At 49.1% G+C, this 24,985-nt stretch overlaps 1 protein-coding gene across 1 annotated transcript in view; it reads right to left on the bottom strand.

The window, feature by feature from the left end:
- DNAH9 (dynein axonemal heavy chain 9) overlaps positions 1-19,797 on the bottom strand; it is a 338,385-nt gene extending 318,588 nt beyond the window's left edge. The window contains exons 1-6 of the mRNA XM_032431745.1: positions 19,378-19,797; positions 11,348-11,544; positions 9,484-9,639; positions 8,304-8,434; positions 3,732-3,943; positions 1,932-2,165 (exon numbers count right to left, since the gene is read on the bottom strand). Coding sequence (XP_032287636.1) covers positions 1,932-2,165; positions 3,732-3,943; positions 8,304-8,434; positions 9,484-9,639; positions 11,348-11,544; positions 19,378-19,797 — 1,350 coding nt within the window. The remainder of the gene's footprint in view (positions 1-1,931; positions 2,166-3,731; positions 3,944-8,303; positions 8,435-9,483; positions 9,640-11,347; positions 11,545-19,377) is intronic.
- Between the last annotated feature and the right edge of the window lie 5,188 nt (positions 19,798-24,985).

Raw genomic sequence — 24,985 nt, 5'->3', positions numbered from 1 at the left:
GGGGGATTCACAACTTTGCTGGAAAGATACTATGGCCCTGGCTGCAAACGCCAGCCAAATCTCCCTGCGCTGTGACCACGGGCAAGTGAATTTACGAGTCACACTTGGTGAGGCCACGGATGCCTAGCTCTGGCTGAATGTCGGCTGCCTGCCAGAGCAGGGGATAGGCTCCTGAAACACATTGGTGCTCGATTTTCCTATTCTTCCTTTTCCTCCTGAGGGTTGGCTCTATCAGAGATCAGCTGTATCCTGGTTGGGGTGGGGGGGAGGAGGAGGAGGAGGAGGAGGAGGAGGAGGTTAACCTGAGAACACAATCCCTCTGCACGCTCAGACCTGCGGATTCTGCTCAGCAACTTACAGCTCCCCCAGCCCCCTCCTCGCCCAGCCCCCACTTTTGTTTTAGCAGGTGCCCAGAGGGAAGAGGCCATCTGCACAATAAAACTTTCTTGTGCCAAAGAGCAGGGAGAAAAGCAATACAAATCAGAGGGGAAGAATCCAAGGGAACTGCAGAGATGAAAAGCCAGCCTTTTTACAACATAACCCCGGCCATGGGCATGTAGAAGGGTAAAGGTACGGGTGTCATTTTATTAGCGTGGCTTCGTGTATTTGTTAATTCCTGCCACCCACGTCTCGGTGGCCACATATTAGAACAGCAAAATGAAGAAGGTGAGGTTCATGTTAATTCTTGCTGGAAAGAAGCAGATTAATCCTGTTTCAAACGGGCATTGATCACAGAGATACACAGAATGTTAACTACGGGGCCACATGAAATATGCTCCCAGAAGATCAATAGCCCCATGTCCTCTGTGCTGAGCCGAGGAGGGAAGCGATGCGGGGGCCAGAGGGCAAGGGGATGAGTCAGAGCGAACATGAGGGAGAAGAAACTTGGCAGAGGGGAGGAAATGCTAACACAGGGAGTGGGGGCAGCCATGGGAAAAGGAAGATCACAGAAATGCAGGGTGAACAAAAAGGTAAGGAAAACAAAACAGGAAGAACTAACAGAAGGGAAGGAAGAAAGGAAGGAAGGAAGGAAGGCAGGCAGGCAGGAAGAGGAAAGAAGAGGTGGGATCTGACCTCAGAGTGGAGAGGGAAGCCAGAGCGAAGGACAGAAGACTCAAGGGGGGGAAGAAGCAGGAAGACACAGCGTGGTGGCATTCAAGCCATCCTCTAATTAAACTGGGGCAACTGCTTTTTATGCATCCGTGCCCTTGATTCAGAGAGAGAGGCAGCCTGCGAGCCACTGGTGAGGGTAACTCCTGGGAGACCGGTGGCCGTCGCTGCTTGTGTTTACTGAAGACACCCAGCAGATTAGATGCCCCGATGTTAGAATAGCGGTCTGTATGCAAAGTCACACCATTAGCGCGTGCACAGGGCCCGAGGCAGGGTTCCCCTTCCATTGCCGGGGGCGAGGAGAGCCTGCAAGGGGTGCTGGTCGCCAGGCTGGGCAGGTTGGAGCAGGTCCGTCACCTGGGCCAAGCAGCAGGGAAGGGGTTGATCCCAAGAGGAAGAGACAAAAGCAGGAGGTACTTAGGGTAAAGCTAAATGCCAATTATTTGTACTTTCCACGATCCGATGAAGGATTTAAGGTGTGCCTCGCGTAAGATCTAGCTTCTGGCTTTCTCGCTTAGACACTTTCTCTGTCTCTCTGCCCTTCCCCGTCTTCTTTCTCTGGAGAAGTCCTACTCCAGTTTCGAAATGTATTTCCTCTCGTGCTCCCCTCTTTCCCAGAGTCCCTCTGGGTTAGGGAGCCCTCTTTCCTGCTCCCAGTTAACACACCAGTTTCACGTTCATCGTGGCGTTTAATACCAGTGACATTCCCTGGTTCTGTGTCTGCCCTTCCCTGGATCCCCTCCATTCATCTGCCCGCCTTCTCCTGCTATTGATTCCTTCTGTATGCAGCCAGGAGCCTGACAGTGAACGAGAACACTCACCTGCACCATGAGCAGCCGCCCCAGGAAGCCATCCAGTCGCTCGAAGACCAAAGAAGACTGGAAATCCCACTGCCTGACCTCCTGGTTCTCTTTGAAGTAAGCACGGAGATGCTCCCGTCTGTCCTGAAACCCCTGCTTGAAGAAGCTCAATGTGTCCACGGCCACGTGCAGTTTCCTCTGACTTTCCTCCACCTCACTTCTCAGGAGGCCCTCCGGGTGGAGATAATTAGAGGCCTGGGATGCAAACAGATCAGGGGGCGCTGAGCATGCACGGGCACAGGGCAGTCTACAATTTTTGCCCATCCCTCCAACTCTGAATGGAATAATTGGCGCAAGAGTACTTTTCAGAAGCATCCTCTAGGAGACCTCTGACCCCGTCCTCAGTTTCGCAGGTGGACTGGGACCTGGGCTCGAGCCAGACTGTGTGGGATTGGCTCAGGGATGAGCCAGTGCCAAGCAGAGGAACCACGGTGAACTTCGGTTGGGCCAGCTGGGGCTGGGGCTGGGGGAGGTGTTCTTTCCCAGGTATTCTCTTGTGACTAATTGGCTTTCTATAGTCAAGTAATTCAAAAGCAAGAATTCTATGAGAACCTGTTTCCAAGAGCCTTGGACCTGGAAAGCTAGGAGGCTGAAGCAGGACAGCCGCCTTCACCACCACTGGGCGGGACAGAAATAACCCCATCCTGGTGACATCATCTGAGCCCTTCCTGTCTGCTGGGGCTGGAGCCAGCCTTACCTCAGGCTTTTGAGGTACATGAACTAATAAATTATCTTCTTGTCGATGCTAGTTTTAGTTGGGTTTTCTTATCCTTCCAACCACAAGAGTCCTGGCTGACAAACAGGCAGCGATGGAAGGATGCTGGTCTCATAGTCAACTGGCTTCTGGTCCTGGATTGGGCGATCTTTGGTGACTCAGTTAACTTCCTCAATCTTTATCTTTAAATATTAATAACAAATTAATAAGGCTCTTCCTGCCCATCTCACAGGGTTCATCTGAAAATGGCAAGGTCTCGAATGTCACAGCATCTGGCAGGCTGCAATGTGCTCTGCAGATGTTAGTTGTTACCAATCACTCTTTATATATGTTCATTGTGTTCTTGGGGTCACAGCTCCTTAGAGGTAGAAGAAGCCAATCTGGGAGGCAGATCACCCAAGCCTCATTATGGTCCCGAGTTCTGTTTACAGACAGACTGCCTGAGGTTTATGCTGTGCTGGGTGGTGTTGCACTGGAGTCCCTAAGGAGGAGGAGTGTGGAGTGTGTGGTCCAAGAAGCTGTCTCTCTGTAGCTCACAGGCACTGAGCTCATAGCACATGGATGGCATGGGAGCACTGGATACAGACAGGTCCTCTTCTTTTTGCCATTGCACGGTGGGGAAATTGAGGCACAGAGCAGGTGAGTAATTTGCCCAGGCACACACAGCGAACAGGTGGTGATGCAGAATTTGGTACAAGGACGCCGGGCTCTGGAGGCAGCGTTCTTAACTGCTGGGCTTTGCCGCTGACCGTGGGCACAGAGCATTGAGGTTGAAACTCACCACACCCACCCTTTGCCTGACCCTGAGTCGTGGGCAGAGGGGGAAGGAAGACTGGTCCTCCCACGTAACCAGTACCACTGAGGACACGTCTGCGACTTACTGGCGGTAACAGTAAAATAATTGAAGCATGAGAATCCTTTGGACTATGATTATTTCCCTGCCCTGAAAAAAGCGCACCCTTTACTCTTCCCTGTGACTCGGTGCCCCCGCCCCAGCCCCAGCCCCCGCCCCCGGGGGAGGTGGTCGGGAATCCCGGACGGCTGACCTGCTGGATGAGGAGGTTGCAGATCTCCTGGAGTAGTACGGTGAGCCGCCCCGGGGAGCGATAGGACGCGCAGGTGGCCCAGATCAGACAGACCACGTGGAGCAGGGGACGCAGCCGTGGCTTCACCTCGGGAAACTCCAGGCTCTCGAGGAGCTCCAGGTGGCGGGAGAGTGGCATCAGGTGCGTTCGGATGTCCCGTGCCTCTGTCAGAGCTGGAAGGAATTGAAGATGGTCACGTTCCCTGCTTGGGGCTCATACCCACCCAGTGGAGCCCAGGTGCCTGGGACCGAAGGATCTGCAGAGCAGTGTCTAGAATTTCTGGACAGCTGAAATAATGGTCCGATGAGTCTCTCTGACAAAAGTCCTGTATCTGGACTTCTGTCTTTCTCTGTTTGCCCCAGTCCAGTGCCCTGTATGTAGAAGATACTCTGCTCCTGCTAGGTCCGAGGCCATCCAAAGTAGATGAGGAAGGACAAGCTTCAGAGTCAGAAAGATCTGCCTTCAAATGGGAAGTTCTGACTGAACGCAGCACAAACAGAATCCGTACTCCGTTAGCACAGCCCCTGGACCAGAGCAGGTTGTTTCATGAAAGGTAATGTCTCTGATAAATATTTGCTAATAAAGTGTCCCAGCGAGCCGATACTGAGGGGCAGTCACAGGGAATAGAGAAAGAGCACAGACTGATTATGGTAAGGTTTTCAAAGCCGGGAGAACCTCCCACCATTTCCTTTGAATGCAGCCGAGGAAAGAGAGGTGCCTTTCGTTAATCACCTTGTGGGGACTGAGAGGGGAAAGGAGGAAACCCAGTAGTGTTGGGGACTAACTCTGCAGATCAACTGAGAGGAAACGCAAAAGCCCATTGAATGAAACTGATCTGGAAAGGTGGGGCATTTATAAAGGCTGGTTCTTTCCTGGGCACTGTCGAATGAGACCACATGGTCTTAGGTTACATTGTGTGGATAAAGTTCTGCGTTCATCCTAAAGGAAGCTCAAAATATACACTACTTTGTTTCAATGTGCGAGGCATTGTTCTCCTCACTAGACATAAACCATCTCATTGCAAACCTTGTGCGGTAGCATCATTACTCCCACTTTACAGGTGAAGAAATCAGGGGCACCTGGGTGGCTCAGTCGGTTAAGCGTCCGACTCTTGGTTTCGGCTCAAGTCATGATCTCAGGGTCGTGAGATCGAGCCCCATGTCAGGCTCAGCTGCTCAGCGGGGAGTCTGCTTGAGATTCTCCCTCTCCCTCTCCCACTCATGCTCTCTCTCTCAAATAAATAAATAAATCTTAGGGAAAAAAAAACAAGCGAAGAAATCAAAACCTACGTATCTTGCCTAGGGTCTTCCCCCCATGAATCAGCCAGCCCTGCCCGGCTAAGCCAAAGCAAGATCACCCCAAGTTTTCAGGGTTGAACCCTGGCTTGATGGCTCTGGGGCTCACTCCACCAGAAGCTGTGATGCGTACGTTTGTACTTTATATCCCGAGCGGGAAGTCGTATTCGAATCAAGTTTTTGAAAGTCCAGTATCACGGTAAATTGATGGGGGGTGGTGGCCACTGTGTGGGGTCGGGGGGTACTCGGCTCTAGCAGCCATGCTAACCGGCGGGCACGTGCTCTAGCTTCCACACCTGCCGTGAGAGGGGAGGCCAGGACGTCAGGCCAGGGGAGCCTTCTCTTCATGATACCTTTACAAAAAGGCAAACCTTCTAATCCTTTAATCCTATAAGTAGGCATTCCCCAGATGTTTAAGGGCACGGGATCGAGGGCTGGCTCGCCCAGTCCAGGCTGCGATCACAACTTGGCTCGCAAAGCAGGTGAAGAAAAACGCACAATGGTAAGCTCACACCTCTTAAAAACTGTAAATATAAACAGCCAGTTGCAGAGGGATGCCCTGACAACAGGCTCCTCGGGGACAAAAGCCTTTACTACACGTAGCATTTGCCAGTTTCTGGGGTATAGATATTGCCGGCCTTCCCACCATGTCTGATTTCTAGCTACCAGCTCGACTTCTCTGAGTGCCGGGAGGGGGGATTTGAAAAGAGCTGCTCTCACAAGACGCTGCAGGCCAGTCCCAGCTGGCTCCAGCCCACCGCGGGACGCTGACCTGCGCACGTCCACCTGCAAGTAGCCTGACTGGCGGCCCGGCCGTACCGTGCCCGTCCTGCCCCCTGCTGGCCAGAGATGGGACCTCTCCGGCGAGGACCTGTTGCTTCCCGCGGCCCTAGGGTCTTCATTGTCGGTTCCACTTCTGACAATCTCGTTCCCACATTGTCGCCTCCACCCTTTTAACCTCCTTCTTCCCTTTTCACCGTTTTCCAGTTCGTGCCCACCGATCCAGGGATATTCTTCTCTCCCTCCCTTCAGTCCATCAGTGAGCCAAAGAATTAATCATGACTAATATGAATAACACACACAGTGGGTCTTTCTAGGATCAAGACAGATGCTCTGAAATTAAATTAGAAATGGGAAGATCAATTGCCAGCCTCTAAAATCTTCTTAAAAACAATTTTAAGTGGTTATTTTCAAGGAATCTCTACACCCAATGTGGGGCTTGAACTCACAACCCTGAGATCAAGAGTCTCACGTGCCACCAACCGAGCCGGCCGGGCGTCCCTCTAAAATCTCTTTATTCTCAGAAGACCCCATCAAAATTTCAGACCATGCCTTTGTCTAACTCCCTTAGTCAAAATCCCCTTGGGGCGCCTGGGTGGCTCAGTCAGTTGAGCGTCTGACTCTTGATTTCGGCTCGGGTCATGATCCCAGGGTCGTGAGATCGAGCCCCGCGACAGGCTCCGCACTCAGCAGGGAGTCAGCTTGAGATTCTGTCTCTCCCTCTCCCTCTGCCCCTCTCTGCCTGCTAGCTCTCACTCTCTCTCAAGAAAAATTCCTTTCCTTGCATCATCAGAATTCAGTTATATATATTTCGAGGATTTCTAATTTTATTGTAGTGTTTATCTGTTACTATTAGGATGGTATTGTTTTTTCTCATTTCTGTCATCTCCAACAGAGACTCTACTGCAAAGAGCTTTCCGAAGCCCGCCCGGGAAACCAAATCTTTTAGAACTATCAATCAATGAGAATGATTATAGTCTATTAATCTATTAATGTGAAAAATATATTCAGGGCTCTAAATAACCAACTCGTAAATATAGTTTCACTGCACGAAGCTTTATTTCAGAGCCTCAAATTTCAGCCATCTGCGTGACTCCTTCATGCCTGCATGCAATCTGTAATATGACCTGCCTAGCACTTTTCTCTAAGTCGGCTCACATTTTAACCTGAATAAAATCATATAAGATGAAGACTTCAAATCACTACCACAAATGGAAGGCGGGTATCAGTTGCCAAAAACAGTCACCCTTTAACACATTTTTAAAATATGTCTGTCCATACGTCTCCCGTGATCATCTCTCACAGGAAAGACACACACCCGCTTTCGGGGGACCCCCGTCCCATTTGAACTGAAGTATAAATTGGGGACAGCAGTTGATTTTCCCCTGGGACACAAAATCTCTCAGTGAAGCAATAAACGGGGCCCCAAGAGGGATCTCATTCCAAGCCAGCTTTATGTGCCCGCAGAGCGATGTCTATGGTAAGATTTTGGGGCCCAAAAGGACCTCGAAGACGAGCCTCTTATACCAGCTTCTCCTGATATTCAGCACACGTTAGGAACCCCCCCACTGGCACCTTTATTCCCTTAGCTGAGGGGTTTCCAAACCCCACTCCACGAGGAGGAGACGGTGGGGCGGGGGCCGACAGTGGGCTCTGGACGCGGGACACGCCCCTCTTTAACGGACCCAAAGTGCCTTGATTAGGTTTATATTTTGGATTCCATAGAAGATTGTGCTTGAAGAAAGAGTTCCAAGAGAGAAAATAATGTTTGAAAATCACTGCTTGGATTAATCTTAAATCCCATGACGTTGCGAACATCTTCAAAAGCCCATTCTGACCTAGAGTGCTGAGGAGGCTGGAGGAAGTCTCACAGGAGAAAGGAAAGAAGCAAAGGGCCCGGACGGGGGGAGAAGGAGCCCTGAAAAAAACTGACCTCCTTCTAATTATAGACTTTGCTGGCTTGGCCATTTTGACAAGGGCCAATCTTGTCTGGTGCTCCGGCGGCCAGGAGATCGCAGTCCCATGCAACAACAGGAACAGAAAAAGCGAATGGAGCTAGAAACGGCACAGACACTTCTCAAGGAGCTGGGGGCGGAGGGAGCTGAATTCCAGAGGTGAGAAACTCCAACACGCACAGTCAACAGAACTTCACTGATCATCCCACGGTGGCCCAGGGAAGCCTGTGCGGGAAGGGCGTGCACCACAACCACGGTTACACACTAAAGCCCAGAGAGGTTAGGTGACTTTGCCGAGGTCACAAAGCACTGGCTGTGCAAACCGAGCCCAAGGGAGCTGCTTTCCTGCTTCCAGATTTGGTGTTCCTGCCGCCAAGCTAGATTGTGTCAGGTTGGAGGGTTTTAAGAACGGTAAGCTGCGGAAATCAGAGAGAGAAGATAAATCGGCGCTAAATAGGAAATTCGCCTCCGACGTATGTAGGAAAATTCTGGCTGGTCCTCACCTGCTCGGACGTCTCTGAACATGGCCTGGAAAGCTGGGAAGTAGCTGCTTTGAAGCTTGTCCAGGAGCCTCGCTGTGCCCCTCACCTTTATGGCTCTCAGTTGATTATAAATGTAGTCCAGATCCTCAGACCTACAACGCCGTGGAGAAGGGTGAGTCCAGGGAACCGGGGTCACGCCGTGATGACCCACCCTCAGATAGACAGAGAGGAGCCCTGCCTCCAGCTACTTCCACAGAGGAATGGCGAGGGCCAACGCCGGAGCCGGGGACAGGGTTCAGAGGGGCAGCTCCGGGGGGTAGCAGCAGGGAGCCCTGCTGTGACCCTCCGGTGGCTCAGAAGCGTGGCTGCTGGAGGTTGTTAGCTCCGGCCGTCAGGTTTGGGGCAGGGGTGAGAGAGGTGTTGTCAGAGGAGAGCTGCTGCAGAAGGGCTCCTCAGCAGGTCAGAGGAATGGTCAGAGACGCGACAAGAGGACCGGGCATCTCAGCACGGCGGCACAAACGGGGCCGGAGCCCCGCAGGCATGCCCAGTCATGTGGCACGGACACGCTCTCCGTCCAACGCCGGGACAGGGACATCTGCCTCAAACACCCTTCTGTGTCCTTTTGAGTGAAGGATTAAGCAGCACGGTGATAAAGAGAAGCAAGGGAGTGGGGGAGGCAAGGGGGGGTGGAAGGAGCAGAAGCAACAGTTGGGTCTTTCTGGAATCCCGTGGGGCTGGGACACCGTGGAGGATGGGCTCTCCAGCCCTACTGATGATTGGCTGGGACCTAGGAAAGGCCGTTCTGCAGGCAGCCAACTGCCAAAACCCCTCTCTCTTTCTCCAGATCCTTACAAAAAGTGTGTACATAGAACTTGGACTGTCCAAGGAGGAGGGAGTAGACGAGCAGAAGAAAAATAGGAAAGAGAGTTCATTAATTTTACATTTGGTTGAAAGAGCCTTTGAAGCAATGTCTGAAGACAGACCGGAGCTCAAGAAAGGAGGGGCGGCTTTTGAAACTCTGGGAAAGTGAGTATGTTCCAGTGCACAGGAAACACTGAGCTGCCTGCCCACCCCAGGGGTGAGGAGAAACAGCTGGGGGTGGGACCAGACTCAGGGACTGCCACTGACCACCCCCCCCACCCCTGCCAGGCCACTGTCCTCTGGAAGACATCTACGCCCCAGGACTGGAGCATGCGCCTACCTGCTTTTCCAGAACTCCAACTCCGCCTTAGGGGTGGGGCTCTCCCCTTGCTGGAGTGACTGGGAAGACTCTCTCTTGAGCACCAGCTGGACTCGGCGGCTCCACTGGATCACGGCCGACTCAAGGGCGTAGATGATGGACTTGTCGCAGTCCAAGCTGTGAAAGACACAACGAATCTCCCGGGATACTGGAAATAACTCTGGGTGTCCCCCCGCCCAAGCAGAATTCCAAGTCTTTTAGGAGGGAAATTCCACCTTGGCCAGGCATTCTTAGCTTTTGATGGAGGACAGACTCTGATATGGGGTCAATAAGAAAAAATACAGCTCCTCTCTCCTCAGACAAAATGCCGACGTGTGCACACGTACAAGATTATTTCAAGGTTTGGGGGTTCACCAGTCTCCTGAAGACTAATCCCGCCGAGCCTTTCCGTCAGTGCTAGAATACACTAGCCAGAAAACATTCGGATGACCATCCACCCCTTGCTTGAGCGCCACCCACGTCGGCAAGCTCCCTCCTTGACCAAGCGGAGTGATCCTTAGTAGATCAGCTCGTCCGGGGAGAAAGTCGGTCTCCACCCTGAACCACATCTGCCTCTCTGCCGGTTCCCTCACTTGGTCTCAGTTCTGCCCAGGACACAAGTGATACAGAGAAAGAATCTATCATCCGCATTGTCCCGCCGGACACCCTCCTTCGCTTAATTTAATTCATATTTGCTGAGCGGTGATATGGCACAAGTGATTATGGAAGGTATTGAAAGGAGAAGATATGCACCGCCCTGAAATACGATCCAGCCTTCTGGGAAATTATCAAATTTGAACAAAGCGAGACCAACCCAGCGATGATTACATACATGCGCACTGAATGTTATTATGTTAAAATATAAAAGGAACGGGAAAAGGGTAATTTGAATTTATTTACTTAGGAAATTGAATATTTTTTATTAAACCACATTATGTTTTCTAGTTAACTGGGAAATTGCTTCAAATTATATATGTCGCCAATTACTTCCAATAGCGAAAAGTCATTACAAAAGTACATTGGCATCCCGTGCGTTACTTTCTCTCCAGATCAAATCATGGGCCCTGAGTATCTAGTGATGATGGCAATGTATTTGCAAACTCCTGGCAATATGGCAGACCACGCTCACGTAGGAAGGTGGCCTGTTGCCACAGACACAGAAGTGCTGGGTAGAAGATAAAAAAGATATATCATTTAGATACACAGGCTGGCTTAAAAGAAAAGGGAAAAAATCCCCAGGGGACAGAAACAAAGCTTTCTCAGAACTGAGGGAGGATCTCACCCCCCGAAGGAGAAGAGGCAGGGGTTTTAATGCCCACCCAGGCGCGGGAGGCGTGGGCTTCAAGTCTCCACGAAGCCAGATTTGTTTCTGTTCGGAAAAAAGAAAGAAAGAAAGAAAGAAAAAATCCCCAAGACCGGACAGAAGTGTTGAGCTGCGGGGGGAGTGGGGTATGGAACCATAGCGAGGGCCACCAGAGTTAGTTCTGTGACATTATGTGCCACGTAAATGCTGGGAGGAGGCGCGGCTGCCCCCCAGGCCGGCCCTGGGTCCCTGCCAATGATGAGCCACTGCCCTGATAAGCAGAATCCTGAAATCGGTGTGGCTGCTCTCAGCCCTGAAATAATTCTGATGGCCTTCAGACACTTCAGGTGGAGGGACTGGGGCAAGGGTGGTAATCAGCAGAAAACACACAGCCTGGGGATGCTTGGGCAAACAGGCTTGTGTGCGGAACGAGGAGATGCGCAGGGTCGGGAACAGAAAGGTCGTCAAGAACCACGTGCCAGTAAAGCAGCCCCTCCCGAGTGGAGTTGCAGAGGCTCAGATGGCCGGGCTGGTGCTACTTACCCGGTCTCACTCTGAGAAGCCACCAACTCGAGTTGTTCTGCACCCACTGGAAGAGGCAGCAAGGTTTTCCCCTTTAGTTGCTCGAGGAGAACCAGGAGGTCACCCTGGAGGCTGTGGGCATGCCTCTGGACGTCCTGACATACCACGTGGGGCCAGTCGAGGTGGTTCTTCTCATTGGCCAGGATGGGGATAACCACCTGGAACAGACATGCAGGGGGCAGCAAAGGCGGGCATTCTTCTTTGGAGACCCTAAAGAAGGACTATCTGAGAAAGGCCCAGAAACCTTTCGCAGGTCCCTGTGCTGTAGGGCTGACGACTAAGAACCACGGTCATGTACTGCCTGGACACCTGGTAAAATGGGAGGGTCGTGGATAGCCCACCGGCAAGTTTCCCTGGGGATCAGCCAAACAGCCCTCCTCATCAGGGGGACAGGCGAGGGTGCTGCTATTTCGGAGTAGAGGGCTTCCTCCAACAAGCCGATCCCATCCCCCCACAGGAGCCAGTGGGCATCCCAGCTTCAGGATCCCACCAAGCTTGCCTCCCATAGCTTCCGGCTGTTCCCTGTGTTCCCAAGTGCCACCCCGAGGGACACAGCAGCCTCCTCCGAGCTGGGAGTATGTGTGACTAATAAACTGCTGTCAGTCTCATCAGTCCAGTGTTGTGTGCTCGGCCAGCCCCAGAACTCTTGGGCAGGAGCCCCTCCCTCATTATTGGGGTGGATAAGAAGTGACTGAAACTGTCACAGGGGCTGGAGGCACAATAGAGGACAAATGAAGGTAAGGATGCCCATCTGTCTGCAGGTAGTATGACGGGGCATCTTAAAGAAGAAAACCGAGTTGAGGATCTTGAATCTACCTGTAGGGTGAACACTGGTTGAGGTTTTGGCCACCTCGTATTGTTCCTCTTTTTTTCTTTGGTACTCATTTCTAGATCCTGCAGTGGGATGTGAACAGATGTGAGCCAGTGAGAGGGGGGCCAAAGTCTCTCATCTGAACTTTTTGATGAAGGGAAAATTCTCTTTTCTACTAGTCTGGAGCAACTGTGGCCATCCTGCTACCCTATGGAGCCTCAGAATAGGGTCAATACAGGGAAGAGACCATTCATAGATGGAGAGAGACCAAGTCCTATGACCTCATTCGAGCTCCTGAATTAGGCTGCTCTTGAATTTTCTGAGCTACTTTATTTTTTATTTTTTTTGTAAAGATTTTATTTATTTGACAGAGAGAGAGAATGCGAGCACAAGCAGGGGGAGTGGGAGAGGGAGAAGCAGGCTCCCCACTGAGCAGGGAGCCTGATGCGGGGCTCGATCCCAGGACCCTGGGATCATGACCTGAGCCGAAGGCAGACATTTCACCAACTGAGCCACCCAGGCGCCCTCTGAGCTACTTTAAATGGAGGTCTTGATGACTTGCAACTTAAAAAGTTGTAGTTAATGTAACTTACTAGGAACCTCTGCCTGTCAAATCTCACAGCTAAGGGAAAAGAATACTAGAAAGGAAAAAACAAGATCATCAGGAAATGTGATAATTCAGTAAATAATAAAAATAAAGACTCATTTGGTTAGTTGGATTCTATATATGATCAAAAAGTCCATGTGGCTACGAAACAGAGTACCTGGAACCAGGAGGAGAAGTCTAAGGGGCTGACCCTTGCCTGGTGTATCTGGAAACCATCGCTGAACTGAGAACTTACAAGGACAGGCGGGTAGAGAGTGCCAACAGAGAAAATGTTACAAATTGAGCTCTACTCATTCATGATAAGAAAGGACGCTCTTGGACCCAGGGCAGAAGGCCTAACGGGAAAGAGAAGATTGAACGGGAATATTCCTAGGATCTCAAAGGCAGGGGTCTTATCTTATCTGGTCTTTTTAAAAATATTTATTTACTTATTTGAGAGAGAGAGAGAGGACACAAGCAGGAGGGGCAAAGGGAGAAGGAGAGAGAATCTCAAGCAGACTGTGCTGAGCACAGAGCCCGACTCTGGGCTTGATCTCATGACCCTGAGATCATGACCTGAGCGGAAACCAAGAGTTGGATGCATCCACTGACTACACCACCTAGCCACCACTTATCTGGTCTTTTTATACCCACTGTCCTCTGTAGGGTCTGGCATATAGGAAGAAAAAGTGGTAAGTGGGCTCAGGGTTGGATTTTTGAGGGCTTTGAGTGATAGGAAAATAATGAATATGAACTTGCTATGAAATGAAAAGCTACTCATTCATTTACTCAATGAATATTTATTGAGCATCTACTACGTGCTAGTCCTGCTCTAGATGCTGGGAAGGTATATCAGTAAAGAAGTCAGACAAGGATTCTTGATCTCATGAAGTTTATATTTTAGGGGAGAGACAGTCAATAAACAAAACATTCTGCAAAAAATAAATAAATAAAGCAGGTGAGGAGGATCGGGAGTGTGTACTGGAGAGATTATAATGATAAATGGAGTGATTGGTATAGGCTTCGTTGACAAGTAACATTTAAACAAAGATGCGAAGATAGGGAGAGTGCTGTGCAGATCCTTGGGGGAAGTATATTATAGACAGAAGGAATGGCCAGTGCAAATGCCCTGAGGTGGGGGCATGCCTAGTGTGATCAAGGAGCACTGTGGAGGTCTGTGAAGCTAGAACTGGGTGAGCAAGAACAGTAGTGGTCAGTAAAAGGGGACGGACCTCATGTAGCCCTGCCTATGGGACTTTGATTTTTAATCTCAGAGGAATGGAAATCATGGAAGGGTTTTGAGCAAAGGGAGTAAAATAGTCTGCCATCTTTTTTTAGTAGAATCACTCCAGCTGCTGTGTTAAGAATAGACTGGAGGGGCCAAAAGTGAAAAGGGGGGATGGGTTAGCAAGTCATTGCTATAATACAGAAGACAATGGCTTGGCACCTGGGGGAATGGAGGAGATAGCAAGAGAGGGTTTGGTTCTATATACATTTTGAAGGCTCAGCCAATATGATTTCTTAATGGGTTTGTTGTGGGCTTGTGAGACCAAAAAGAGGCGTCAGGATGACTCCAAGGTTTGGGACTTGGGGAGCAGGAAGAACAGAGCTGCCATTAACTGATGTGGGGAAGAATAGGGTAGAGTCCATTCTTGAGGGAAGACCGGGAATGTGTTTTCGGACACCTTAGAATCTGATACACCTGTTAGACTTCTAAAAGGGGACATTGAGTAGCTAGTTGGTTAAGGTAGTTGGGAATTCAGAGAAGCAAAGCCTAGAGATAATAAATGCAGTCCAATCCAGATGGTCTGTGAAACTCTGCAGGTGAACCAGTGCTTCCAAGGAACTGAGATTCTATAGAGAAGACAGGGTGTCCAGGAGTGAGCCCCAGGGCTCTCCAGTGTTAGGAAGCTGGGAGGAAGAGGGAGTACCATTAATGGAAAGGAGGGGCCATTGTGACTGACAGGTAGAAACCCAGAAGAATGGCATCCTGGAAACCAAGTGAAGAAAGGGGCTTCTGGGAGGAGCGGGTCATCACGAGCTGTGCTGAATGCCGCGCACAGGTCAAGCAGGAAGAGGACTGATAAAGGGTCATGCGATTTAGCCAAGCTGAGGTCATTGGCGATGTTGACAAGTCTTTTACTTTCTCTTCCATGCAATGTGGGGGTGACTGTCAGATGAAACAGGAAAAGAAAGGGGCAGAGCAAGAACAGGTACATCTTCTAGATGTTTTGCTGTAGCGGGGACCACAGAAGTGGGATGATAGTTGGCGGGAGGAACAAGGATTTTGTTTGACGGGAATTAGCCTAGTGGGGAAGGAAAAAAAAAAAGAATGTAGGAGGGAGGAAAGAATTGTTGGCGTGATCTCTTTAAGGAGATGAGAACAGGTGGAATTCAGAGCAAAAGTGGCAGTTTTGAGTCTTGGGGTTGCCACCAGATGACAGCAGACAGTCCACCTGTAGCCATGGGAGGGATGGTGGAGGAGGATGAGCATGGATATTGGCAGATGGGACGGATGTAAGCATTTGTGGAAGTTTTATTCCATTATTTCCATTTTTAAAACCCAAGGAAGAAGCAAAAGCATCATAGAGTGAGGTTGATAGACATTTCGGACATTTGAGGGGAAAAAAGTGTGTAATAGTGGTCTAGAAAAGCAAGAAAATAATGGGAAGTTTGGGGTGTCAGCTGGGAAACAAAAGGCCTATCACAGGTTCAGGGTCATGAATTTAAAGCAGAGCCGGCTGGTTTTTCTCAGCCCCACTGATTTCAAGGGTGCAGATGTGGAACAGACAGAGGGTTGAATCTCATCAGAATAATGGTTTTGCCCAATGAATACGACAAAACAAGCAGAGGCCGGTGAGTCAGGAGCATAGGCAAGGGAATGATGATGATGCACCCAAGCTGGGTGGGGGAGAGCACATGGGTTCAGAGCCAGACAGCGGGAAGGCGGCAGGATGGATGGATCAGAGGCTTGGGGTAGTGGGACGTTGGGGGAAGTGAGCTGGAAGACATGCGCCGTGGTCAGAGAAAGAGGTGCGTGAAATTGGATCACGAGGGGGTGGTCTGGTAGTGCGAGGTCTGGGAATGGCCATGGGAAGGTAGGGAGGGGGACAAGATCGCTGGAGGAGGAAGGTTCAAGAATCCTAGAGTCCAGCTTATCGGAAAGATCGTTCATGTGTCTAATGAAGTAGCCATGTGTTAAGGCAGGAGTGATGTTGGAAAGAGCCCCAGTGAGCCGGGGACAGTGCCATCAGCACATGACACAGCAATGAGGGGAGAGGGTGGCTTTGTCTGGTGACATAAGATCCAAACAGGTTTTCCAACATGAATCGAGGAGCGAGGACACCCGTCCCAGCTCCAGGCTCAGAGACAGAAGGGCTGTGGGGGAATACAGCTCTCCTCCAGGGAGAGCAGGGATGGGTTAGGGCAAGATGATGAGGATAAGCCAGAGAAGGGAGGACGCTTTTAAGTAGGGTAAGTGACAATAATGCTTGTCCCTTAGGGCATGCCTACAACCTAGGCATGTGCAGGTGTCCTGATATATTCCTTCTAAATTTCAAGACAATCCTGCAAGATAGTTAGACGTTAACAGATCACAAGACACTGATGCATTTCACAGAACGAGGATGCGAACTCAGGCCCAATTTCCACGTCCCATGCTCCCCCTCCAAAAACACAAAACTTCGAAACGGCATCCAAGTCTCAGATCTCTAAGAAAATAACCTGGCAGCAGCGAATGATGCGGCTGGGAGGAGGAAGACAGGCAGAAGAGGGATCTAGTTCCTAAGTTTTGTCAATTCTGGGAAACATCTCTTGGATGCATTTTTTAAAACCCTGTACTAGTGTAACGAGATGATGTTGAAATTTATAGCTTCTTCCCCTCACTGACATCACACACACACCCCCAAACACGGGAGGACTTTTCTCAGTCATGTGGGCTCCTCTGGCTGAGTGCTGTTGAGTGGGGTGTGGAAGGATGAGGGGAGCCAAGCTGGTCCACAGAGAGAGGAGAGTGGGCAGAGCACTGGGACGGGAAAGAGGGGCTGAGGGGACAGGAGGGGAACAGGGGGCTGAAGCAGCACAATCAGCTTTAGGGTGTGTAAAAGAAGTAGATGGGAGATGCTGTTAGAGGCTTTGAGAAATGCTAAGGCCTGAAGGTATTCTAAAAATAATTTTGTGGGCGCCTGGGTGGTTCAGTTGGTTGAGCATCTCAAGTCTCGGTTTCAGCTCGAGGCACGATCCCAGGGTCCTGGGATCGAGCCCCGCATCGGGCTCCCTACTCAGTGGGAAGACAGCTTGAGATTCTTTCTCTCTCTGTCTCTAAAATAAATAAATAAATCTTAAAAAAATAAATAAATAAATGTTCTACCTACTGCTGTACCTCAGTTACCTCATTTCTCGGGCCTGTGGATTACTCTGTTAATGAATGCTCCTTCCTTCCTTCCCCCCTCCCTCCCTTCTCTTTTTAGCAGAAATGGTAGCATACTATACTATGATTCTGTATCTTTTAAAAAAAAATTATCTTAAATTGCAGCATTATTCACAATAGCCAAGAGGTGAAAGCAACCTACACATCCATCCATGGATGAATGGATAAACAAAATGTGGTGTATACACATACAATGGAATAGTACTGAGCCTTAAGAAGGAAAATAATTCTGTTCACATGGTACAAGCCTGGATGAACCTTGAGGACATGATGCGAAATGAAATAAGCCAGTTACAAAAAGACACCTACTGCATGATTCCATTTATATGAGGTACCCAGAGCAGTCAAGTTCATAGGAACAGGAAGTAGAATGATGGGTGCGGGGGCCTGAAGAAAGGTGGAGTTAGGGAGTTGTCTAGTGGGTATAGACTGTCATGCAGGATGGTGGGGGTTCCTGAGGACTCGCTGCACAACAGTGTGTGTGGTTGGCAACTGGACCCTTGGAAATGGTTGGGAGAGTGAATTTTATCTCCTGTGGGGTTTTGTTTTGTTTTGTTTTTTTGCCACAATAAATACAAATTATCTTAAGGACCGTTCCATGGCAATCATTCCTTTTAATTATAGATGGACCTTAATTCATTTACCCAGTCCCCTACGGATAAACATTCAGTTTGTTTCCAGTCTCTTTTAATGCACCAATGAACATTCTGGAACACTTGAGGGTTTGAACTATTTTAAAATTACTTTTGCTTGCTGGATACATGTCCTTGGGCGGTGACGCAACTCTGAGATGGGGCTGCCATTCCCCACACATACTAAGTGTATTTCTATGTCCAAACCTTTGTTCAGTCTGCTCCTAGGACCTTGAGAGTTACCTTGATGTGTATGTCCCCTAATCCTTCTACTACACGCATGTCTCTATCCTCCGAACACAATGCCACTTCCTTCTATCATCATCATTCATGAGGGAATGTGATCCAAGCTTGGGCCTCTGCAGTGATGGTGCTCAGACAATGCGTGACTTTTACCATTGCAGTTGGTAAAAGATTGAAATACATCCCTGTCTTCTGAGAACCCTAGCTTCTCTGGGCTCTCCTCCCCCCACCCAGGGCAACTCTGTTACCACCTGCCCTTCCCTGGATTCCCCCCTCCCCAGGGCTTTCTGATAAAGCAACTAAAGGACTAATATCTGGCCCAGCAGGGAACCTCCAGGACCTGGCTCCAGCGCTGTGGCCAACTTTAAGTGAGTTCTACCTCCACCCCAGTCATAGGACTTTTAAATATTTTATACATAGAATTGCATGGGTGGGATCTTGTCTTCTATTTCTTTGGTATTCCCGATAGCCTCTATCACACAAAACGTCAGATAACCAGTACTCCATTAATACTTGTTTTATAAGTTGCAGGATCCAGTGCATCAAGCCTCCCGAAACACACACACTCATCTTACAGGGAAGTTTACTCCCATTCCAGAAAGGTCTAAATGTCCCAAGAATCTCGCCTAGGGCACCCTCTCTGAAACCTCCTGCACTCTCCAAGCTTGGGCTGCAGTGTCCCAGAAGTACGCTATAATCCACATCTCCGGAGATCTTCCTCCCTGAGCTCCGGGCAGACTCCTCCAAACGCCTGTTGGACATTTCCAACCGGATGCCTCAACTTCTTATCTTGGCACGGGGCTGACACTGGGTACATGGTTTTGTGATTTATGAATGAGATGAAATCAAAACCAAACCACCTCTCCCTTTAACTCCCCTCCGGAGGTAAGCACTGTGGATAGCCTTTCACCTCCGTTGCCTGGCTGACCCCAGAGAGTTGCCCCCTTGTTCACCACTACCTGTCTTCCCCAGCGCCAGTTTACGGAGGGATTAAGAGATAGGGCGCCTTACAGAATGGTCAGGACCCACCAGGCACTCTTCAGACTTCAACCTCCCCCTGACTTTGGCTTGGCCCCAGACCAGGGCGGACGCAAGTCAGAGCCCTTTAAGCTTCTCACCGTGACCTGGTCCCTCCTCAGCTTGTCCCAGCTCGCCCCCACATCTCAGGTGTGCTCTGGGCTTAGTTCCCATCCCCTCCGGCCCCGCCCCTCTCCGCCCCGTCCTCCCCTCCCCCTCTCCCTCCCCAGCGGCCGCCCGCGCAGGACTTCCGGGCCACCTGCCCACCCTCACCTCGGAGAACAGCGCGGCCAGGTGCTCCAGAGGGGCGGCGGGCACGTCCCCGCACAGCACGGCGCCGCGGAGGCTGCGGGGCCCCGGCGGCTCGGGCCCGGTGCGCAGGAAGAAAAGCCCCTTGGCGCGAGGCGGGGCGGCCTCGGGCCCCGCGTCCAGCCCGGGTCGCACCGCCAGGCCCCCGGGCCCGGGCCGCACCACCAGCAGCGGCCTCGGGCCCCCCGCAGCATCACCGCCCAGGAAGGCGTGCAGCAGCCGCTCCGCCTCGGCCGTGCCCGCGCAGCGCTCCCAGGCGCCGACGGCCGGCCGCAGGCTCCGGGCCACGTAGGCCCCCAGGAGTCGCAGACGCGGGTCGGCGGCGCCGGGCTCCGGGTCGGCGTTCTCCGCAGCCTGCGCTGCCCGCTCCTCCGCGCCCGGCATCGCGCGCTGCCGCCCGCCGCAGCCGTTTCCCTGGCGACGCGGACGCGGCCGGGACTCCCGCCTCCGCTCCCCTCCTATTGGGCACGAGACTCCTGGCCCCGCCCCTCCCAGCCCCGCGGGGTAGGAGAGGGACGCCGAGGGCAAGGGGCGGGGTCGCGTCGCTGTTGCTAGGAAACCGGCCGCTGCTCCTATATAAGGCCAGGTCTCTGGGCTTGCAGGTGCTCGCGGGTGACCGTCCAGAGCGATGGTTTATTGACGGGCTGCGTGGAGCGGAGGGCAAGGATAGAAATGCTGTGAAGGGTTCTGCTTGCTAAGGTCAGATTAAATTTTTTTTTTTTTAAGATTTTATTTATTTATTTGACAGAGAGAGACACAGCGAGAGAGGGAACACAAGCAGGGGGAGTGGGAGAGGGAGAAGCAGGCTTCCCGCTGAGCAGGGAGCCGGATGCGGGGCTCGATCCCAGGACCCTGGGATCATGACCTGAGCCGAAGGCAGACACTTAACGACTGAGCCACCCAGGCGCCTCCCACTTTTTAAAAAAGATTTTATTTAGTTCAGATTAAATTCTTGAGAGGACTCCAGACACTGAAAATATAATGGTTCTCCCACCTACTCCCCAAATGTGTAATTCAAACTCGAAAACTGTGTCGAATCATAAAACAGACGTAAGCGATTTCAGTAAAGTTTTTAATTTCTTTTCCGTGATAACTTAAATACTTCAGAATGGTGTTTATGTGCCTACTGAGCAATTTGAAATATGCTGGTGCGGCTGAAGAACTGAATTTTTTAATTTAATTTACGATTTAATATTAAATTATAATTTAATTTTAGCTCAGTTTCAGAATTTCAGTATCCATTTTTTTTTTTTTAAATATTTTTTTAAAGATTTATTTATTTATTTGAGAGAGCGAGAATGAGAGAGAGAGAGTACATGAGAGGGGGGAGGGTTAGAGGGAGAAGCAGGCTCCTCGCCGAGCAGGGAGCCTGATGCGGGACTCGATCCAGGGACTCCAGGATCATGACCTGAGCCGAAGGCAGTCGCTTAACCAACTGAGCCACCCAGGCGCCCCTCAGTATCCATTATTAAAAATAAATAAATAAAAGGTTTTTTTTAGTGTCCTGTTTTGTTCCTGCCTTAAGTGGGTGCTCAATCTGACAAATGGGGACTTGAACTCTGAGATTACCTTGATTTCCATCAGTATGGCCCCAATGGGTTCTTCTTAGGTGCACACAAGTGCTTTTAAATATACAGGATGTTCAGAGTCTGCAATATACCTGATCTTGTCTTCAAAAAAGGATAAAGTGAAGCACGTTTCCTGACCTCAGAAATTATTTGTCACCTGCTGAATCCCTCTTCATTACGGGGATATAAATAGCTTGGCCCTTTGCATTGCATGGGAGGGGAGAATGGGACAAGGACAGGGACAGCCTGGCAGCAGGAGGCCTGCAGGTCTGAAATGAGCTCCCCCTCTGCCTACCACCCCGATTTTAGTCACCAACCAGAAACTGCAGAATTTCTGGTAGAAAAGAATGTTTGTAACAGGCTTCAAAGGAACATTAACAGAATAAGCACTTATCAAAGGCAACTCAAGCTAACAAGAGCCCTTCAGGAAAAGTTGGTAGCTAAAAAGTAAAATGATTGATTTCATAATAACCAGGGCACAGGAGGTGCTATGATGAAAAATGTTCACAATAGAAAAGAAATCTTGATGTTTGGAAAGAGTGTTTTATCATTGCTAGATTAAGCAGTAGGCAGACCAACTGGGAGTAAAGGGACAAACCAGAGGCACTGAAATGATTTTATCTTATTTTTTTATTTTAAAGATTTTATGTATTGGGGTGCCTGGGTGGCTCAGTCGTTAAGCGTCTGCCTTCGGCTCAGGTCATGATCCCAGGGTCCCGGGATCGAGTCCCACATCAGGCTCCCTGCTCGGCAGGAAGCCTGCTTCTCCCTCTCCCACTCCCCCTGCTTGTGTTCCTGCTCTCGCTGTCTCTCTCTGTCAAATAAATAAAATCTTTAAAAAAAAAAAAAGATTTTATGTATTTATTTGAGAGAGAGAGAGAGAGAGGACATGCCTGAGTGGGGGGGAGGGCAGAGGGAGAGAGAGAATCTCAAGCAGACTCCCCCTGAGCACAGAGCCTGACACGGAGCTGGATCCCACGACCCTGAGATCATGACCCAAGTCAAAACCAAGAGTTGGACACTCATCCGACTGAGCCACCCAGGCGCCCCACACTCGAATGATTTTAAGATGAATTTGATGATTGACGTTGCGAAAAAAGCATCAGGGAAAGACAGAAGTATTGGGGGCTTCTTACACATATCATACACATAGTTCTGTAGAGTTTTTATTTTGCACAGAGGAATGCATTATATTGTTTAAAAGCTTAGGGCCTCCAAATGTGTGAATCCTGATCAGGTTTTATAGAGAGAGTGACTTCAGTGCCATTAACTTCCTATAAACCCTTCAAATAAAGTTTCTACCGCCCCAACCATGGCCTATTTTGCCCTCCGTCCTTATTGTCCTTTTGGCCCAATATACATAAAAATAGAAACCCAGGAGCCTGTGGAGATGACTTGAAGATGTGTGTCTGAGAGAGAAGGCTCCTAAACACTGGCAAGCCCAGCTTTTGCTTTTTTCCTCTAAAAACACAGCTTCATCTTCATTTTAGAAGAAGCTTGGTGGGGGGGCAGTTAAATAGGATTTATTGAAAGCAACTGCCATCCAGTTTATATTGTGTAATTATAGTAAGGAAAATAAAATAACAAATGTGTTAGCTATCTATTACTGGGTAACAAATGACATGACAAGTTAGTAGCTTAATAACATTTCTTATGTAACATAGTTTGTGACAGCTCGGGAATTTGGGTGTAGCTTATCGGGGTGGTTCTGGCTCGGGATCTCTCATAAGGTGTCAGACAAGATGTCATCAGGGGCCACATCATCTAAAGGCTTGACTGGGTCTGAAGGAGCTGCTTCAAGACGGCTTGCTCCCATGGCTGGGAGTCAATGCAGGCTACTGGTAGGAGCCTTCAGTTTCTGAGCATGTGGAGCTCTCCGTTGGGTACTTGATGTCTTCACAACACTATGGCTGGCTTCCCCTAGACCAAATGATCTAAGAGAGAGTGAGCCAGACAGAAGCCACAACGTCTCTCACAACCTAGCCTTGGAAGCCCCACACTCATTTCTGCAATAGTCCCGATACACAGATTTACCCTATTCAGTGTGAAAAGGAAGTGTACCAGGATGTGAATAAAGGGGGGACAAGAATCATCTGAGAGGCTGGCTACTACAAAAAGTGTTAAGGAAGATATTGAATTTGTGTAATTATTCAGATGAAATGATTTCCTTTTTTAAAAGATTTATTTGGCAGGGAGGGGAGAGGAGAGAGAGTCTTAAGCAGACTCTATGCACGGAGCCTGACCCGGGGCTCGATCTCACGACCCTGAGATCAGGACCTGAGCCGAAACCAAGAGTTAGAGGCTTAATCAACTGCACCACCCAGGTGTTTTGATTTCCATTTTTTAAATTAGAAACTTAAACTTGCTCCTATGAGCATAAGTTTTTTTTATATCAGATTTTTTACTTTGCACAATTCCTGTTCAACACTTTTTAATAATCATCTCTTTAAATTCTAGATAGTCCTCATTGGCAAGAATTTGTTCACACAAACAGGCATAATGCCAAATTTAAAGCCTTTACAATCTTTCAAAATTTAACAGTTGGCATTATATTTACAGAATCTAACAGTTCTTTTCTTCATCAACAAACATTATGTTGAAATTTCTCATGATGCTGCTAATGGATACTGAATCTACATCAACCTTTTCCTATGAAATATTCAAAATAATGAAGTTTTATTTTATTTATTTATTTGAGAGAGAGAGAGAGTGGGAGAGGGACAAGCAGACTCTGTGCTGAGTGCAGAGCCCGATGCAGGGTTTGATCCCAGGACCCTGAGAGATCATGACCTGAGCCGAAATCAGGAGTCAGATGCTTAACTGACTGAGCCACCCAAGCACCCCATGATGAAGCTTTAAATCAAAGAGCGTACATGCATTGGTAGAATAGTCTCTCCTTGTAGCCATCTTCAATGCCACCTAATGAAGAAGTCTGATGCAAATTGGCAGATATATTGGATACATGTCCCAAAGGAGAACCCAGGTTACCTGGAACTCCATCCCAGAGGCCTGTAGAAAAATATTAATTGTTCATAAGAGTGAAATCATGGGGAAACAGACTGTTTACCAATGATAGAATGTACAGATAAATTGTGGTGGATGCCATTCATAGAATAAAATACTATACAACAGTGAACAGGAATGGGCTGGAGCTGCATACATTAACATGCAGATCTGAAAAGCATAACGCTACACAAAAAAGGCAAGTTGCAGATAAATGCATTTAGTATTATGTTTATTAGCAGTTTTAAACCAAACCAAACCAAACAGACCAAATAGGCAGACATACATATGAAGTCATCTGGAGAAAAGTCAGGGAATGATTATCATAAAATTCAGATTTTGATCACTGTTTAGAGGTGGAGGGGAAGAGATGTGTGGGATGGTGAGGGACACAGAGGGGCCTTTCACGTCCCTAGTAATGGTTTATTTTTTCACCTGGTTTATGGGTTTTCATTTTACCATTCATTCTTCTTAAACCATACTTAAGTATCATATACTTTCTTGTGTATGTATAAAATGCTTCACAATTTAAAAAAAAATAAAAAAGGGATGTGCCATTTTTTTGTACTCTGAATGTTGTGGGGCAATTCATTTCAGGTACTGGGAATAAATGTATTATTATTCATTTAAATGCTCACCATACTCCATTAGACTTGTAAAAGTCCACATCAAATATCTTTATCTGAGTTGGTTAAATTACTTATCTTTAATTTGAGTTGGTTAAATTTTCCAAATTTTATAATTAAGTCTGTTGCTGGTCATCAAATTCAATAGCTGTTCTTCAGCTCTTCTCTTAATAATTTCTTGGCTCTGTTCAACCCAGGATTTTCCAGATTCACTGTGTGGGAATGTTCTAGATGATTTCAGAGATAGTCACCTACGTCGTGGCCACACGCTGTGATTCTCTGTCACTACTCTGTTTTTACCTGTCCCTTCAATATCGATGTTGGCTAGGCATCTCTCAGACCTTCTAGGGTCTTTTCACTTTAAAATCTCTCCCT

The sequence above is a fragment of the Phoca vitulina genome, unplaced genomic scaffold (genome assembly GCF_004348235.1).
Source record: "Phoca vitulina isolate PV1807 unplaced genomic scaffold, GSC_HSeal_1.0 scaffold47, whole genome shotgun sequence".
NCBI lineage: Eukaryota > Metazoa > Chordata > Mammalia > Carnivora > Phocidae > Phoca > Phoca vitulina.
This window is presented reverse-complemented; position numbering and strand designations above follow the sequence as displayed.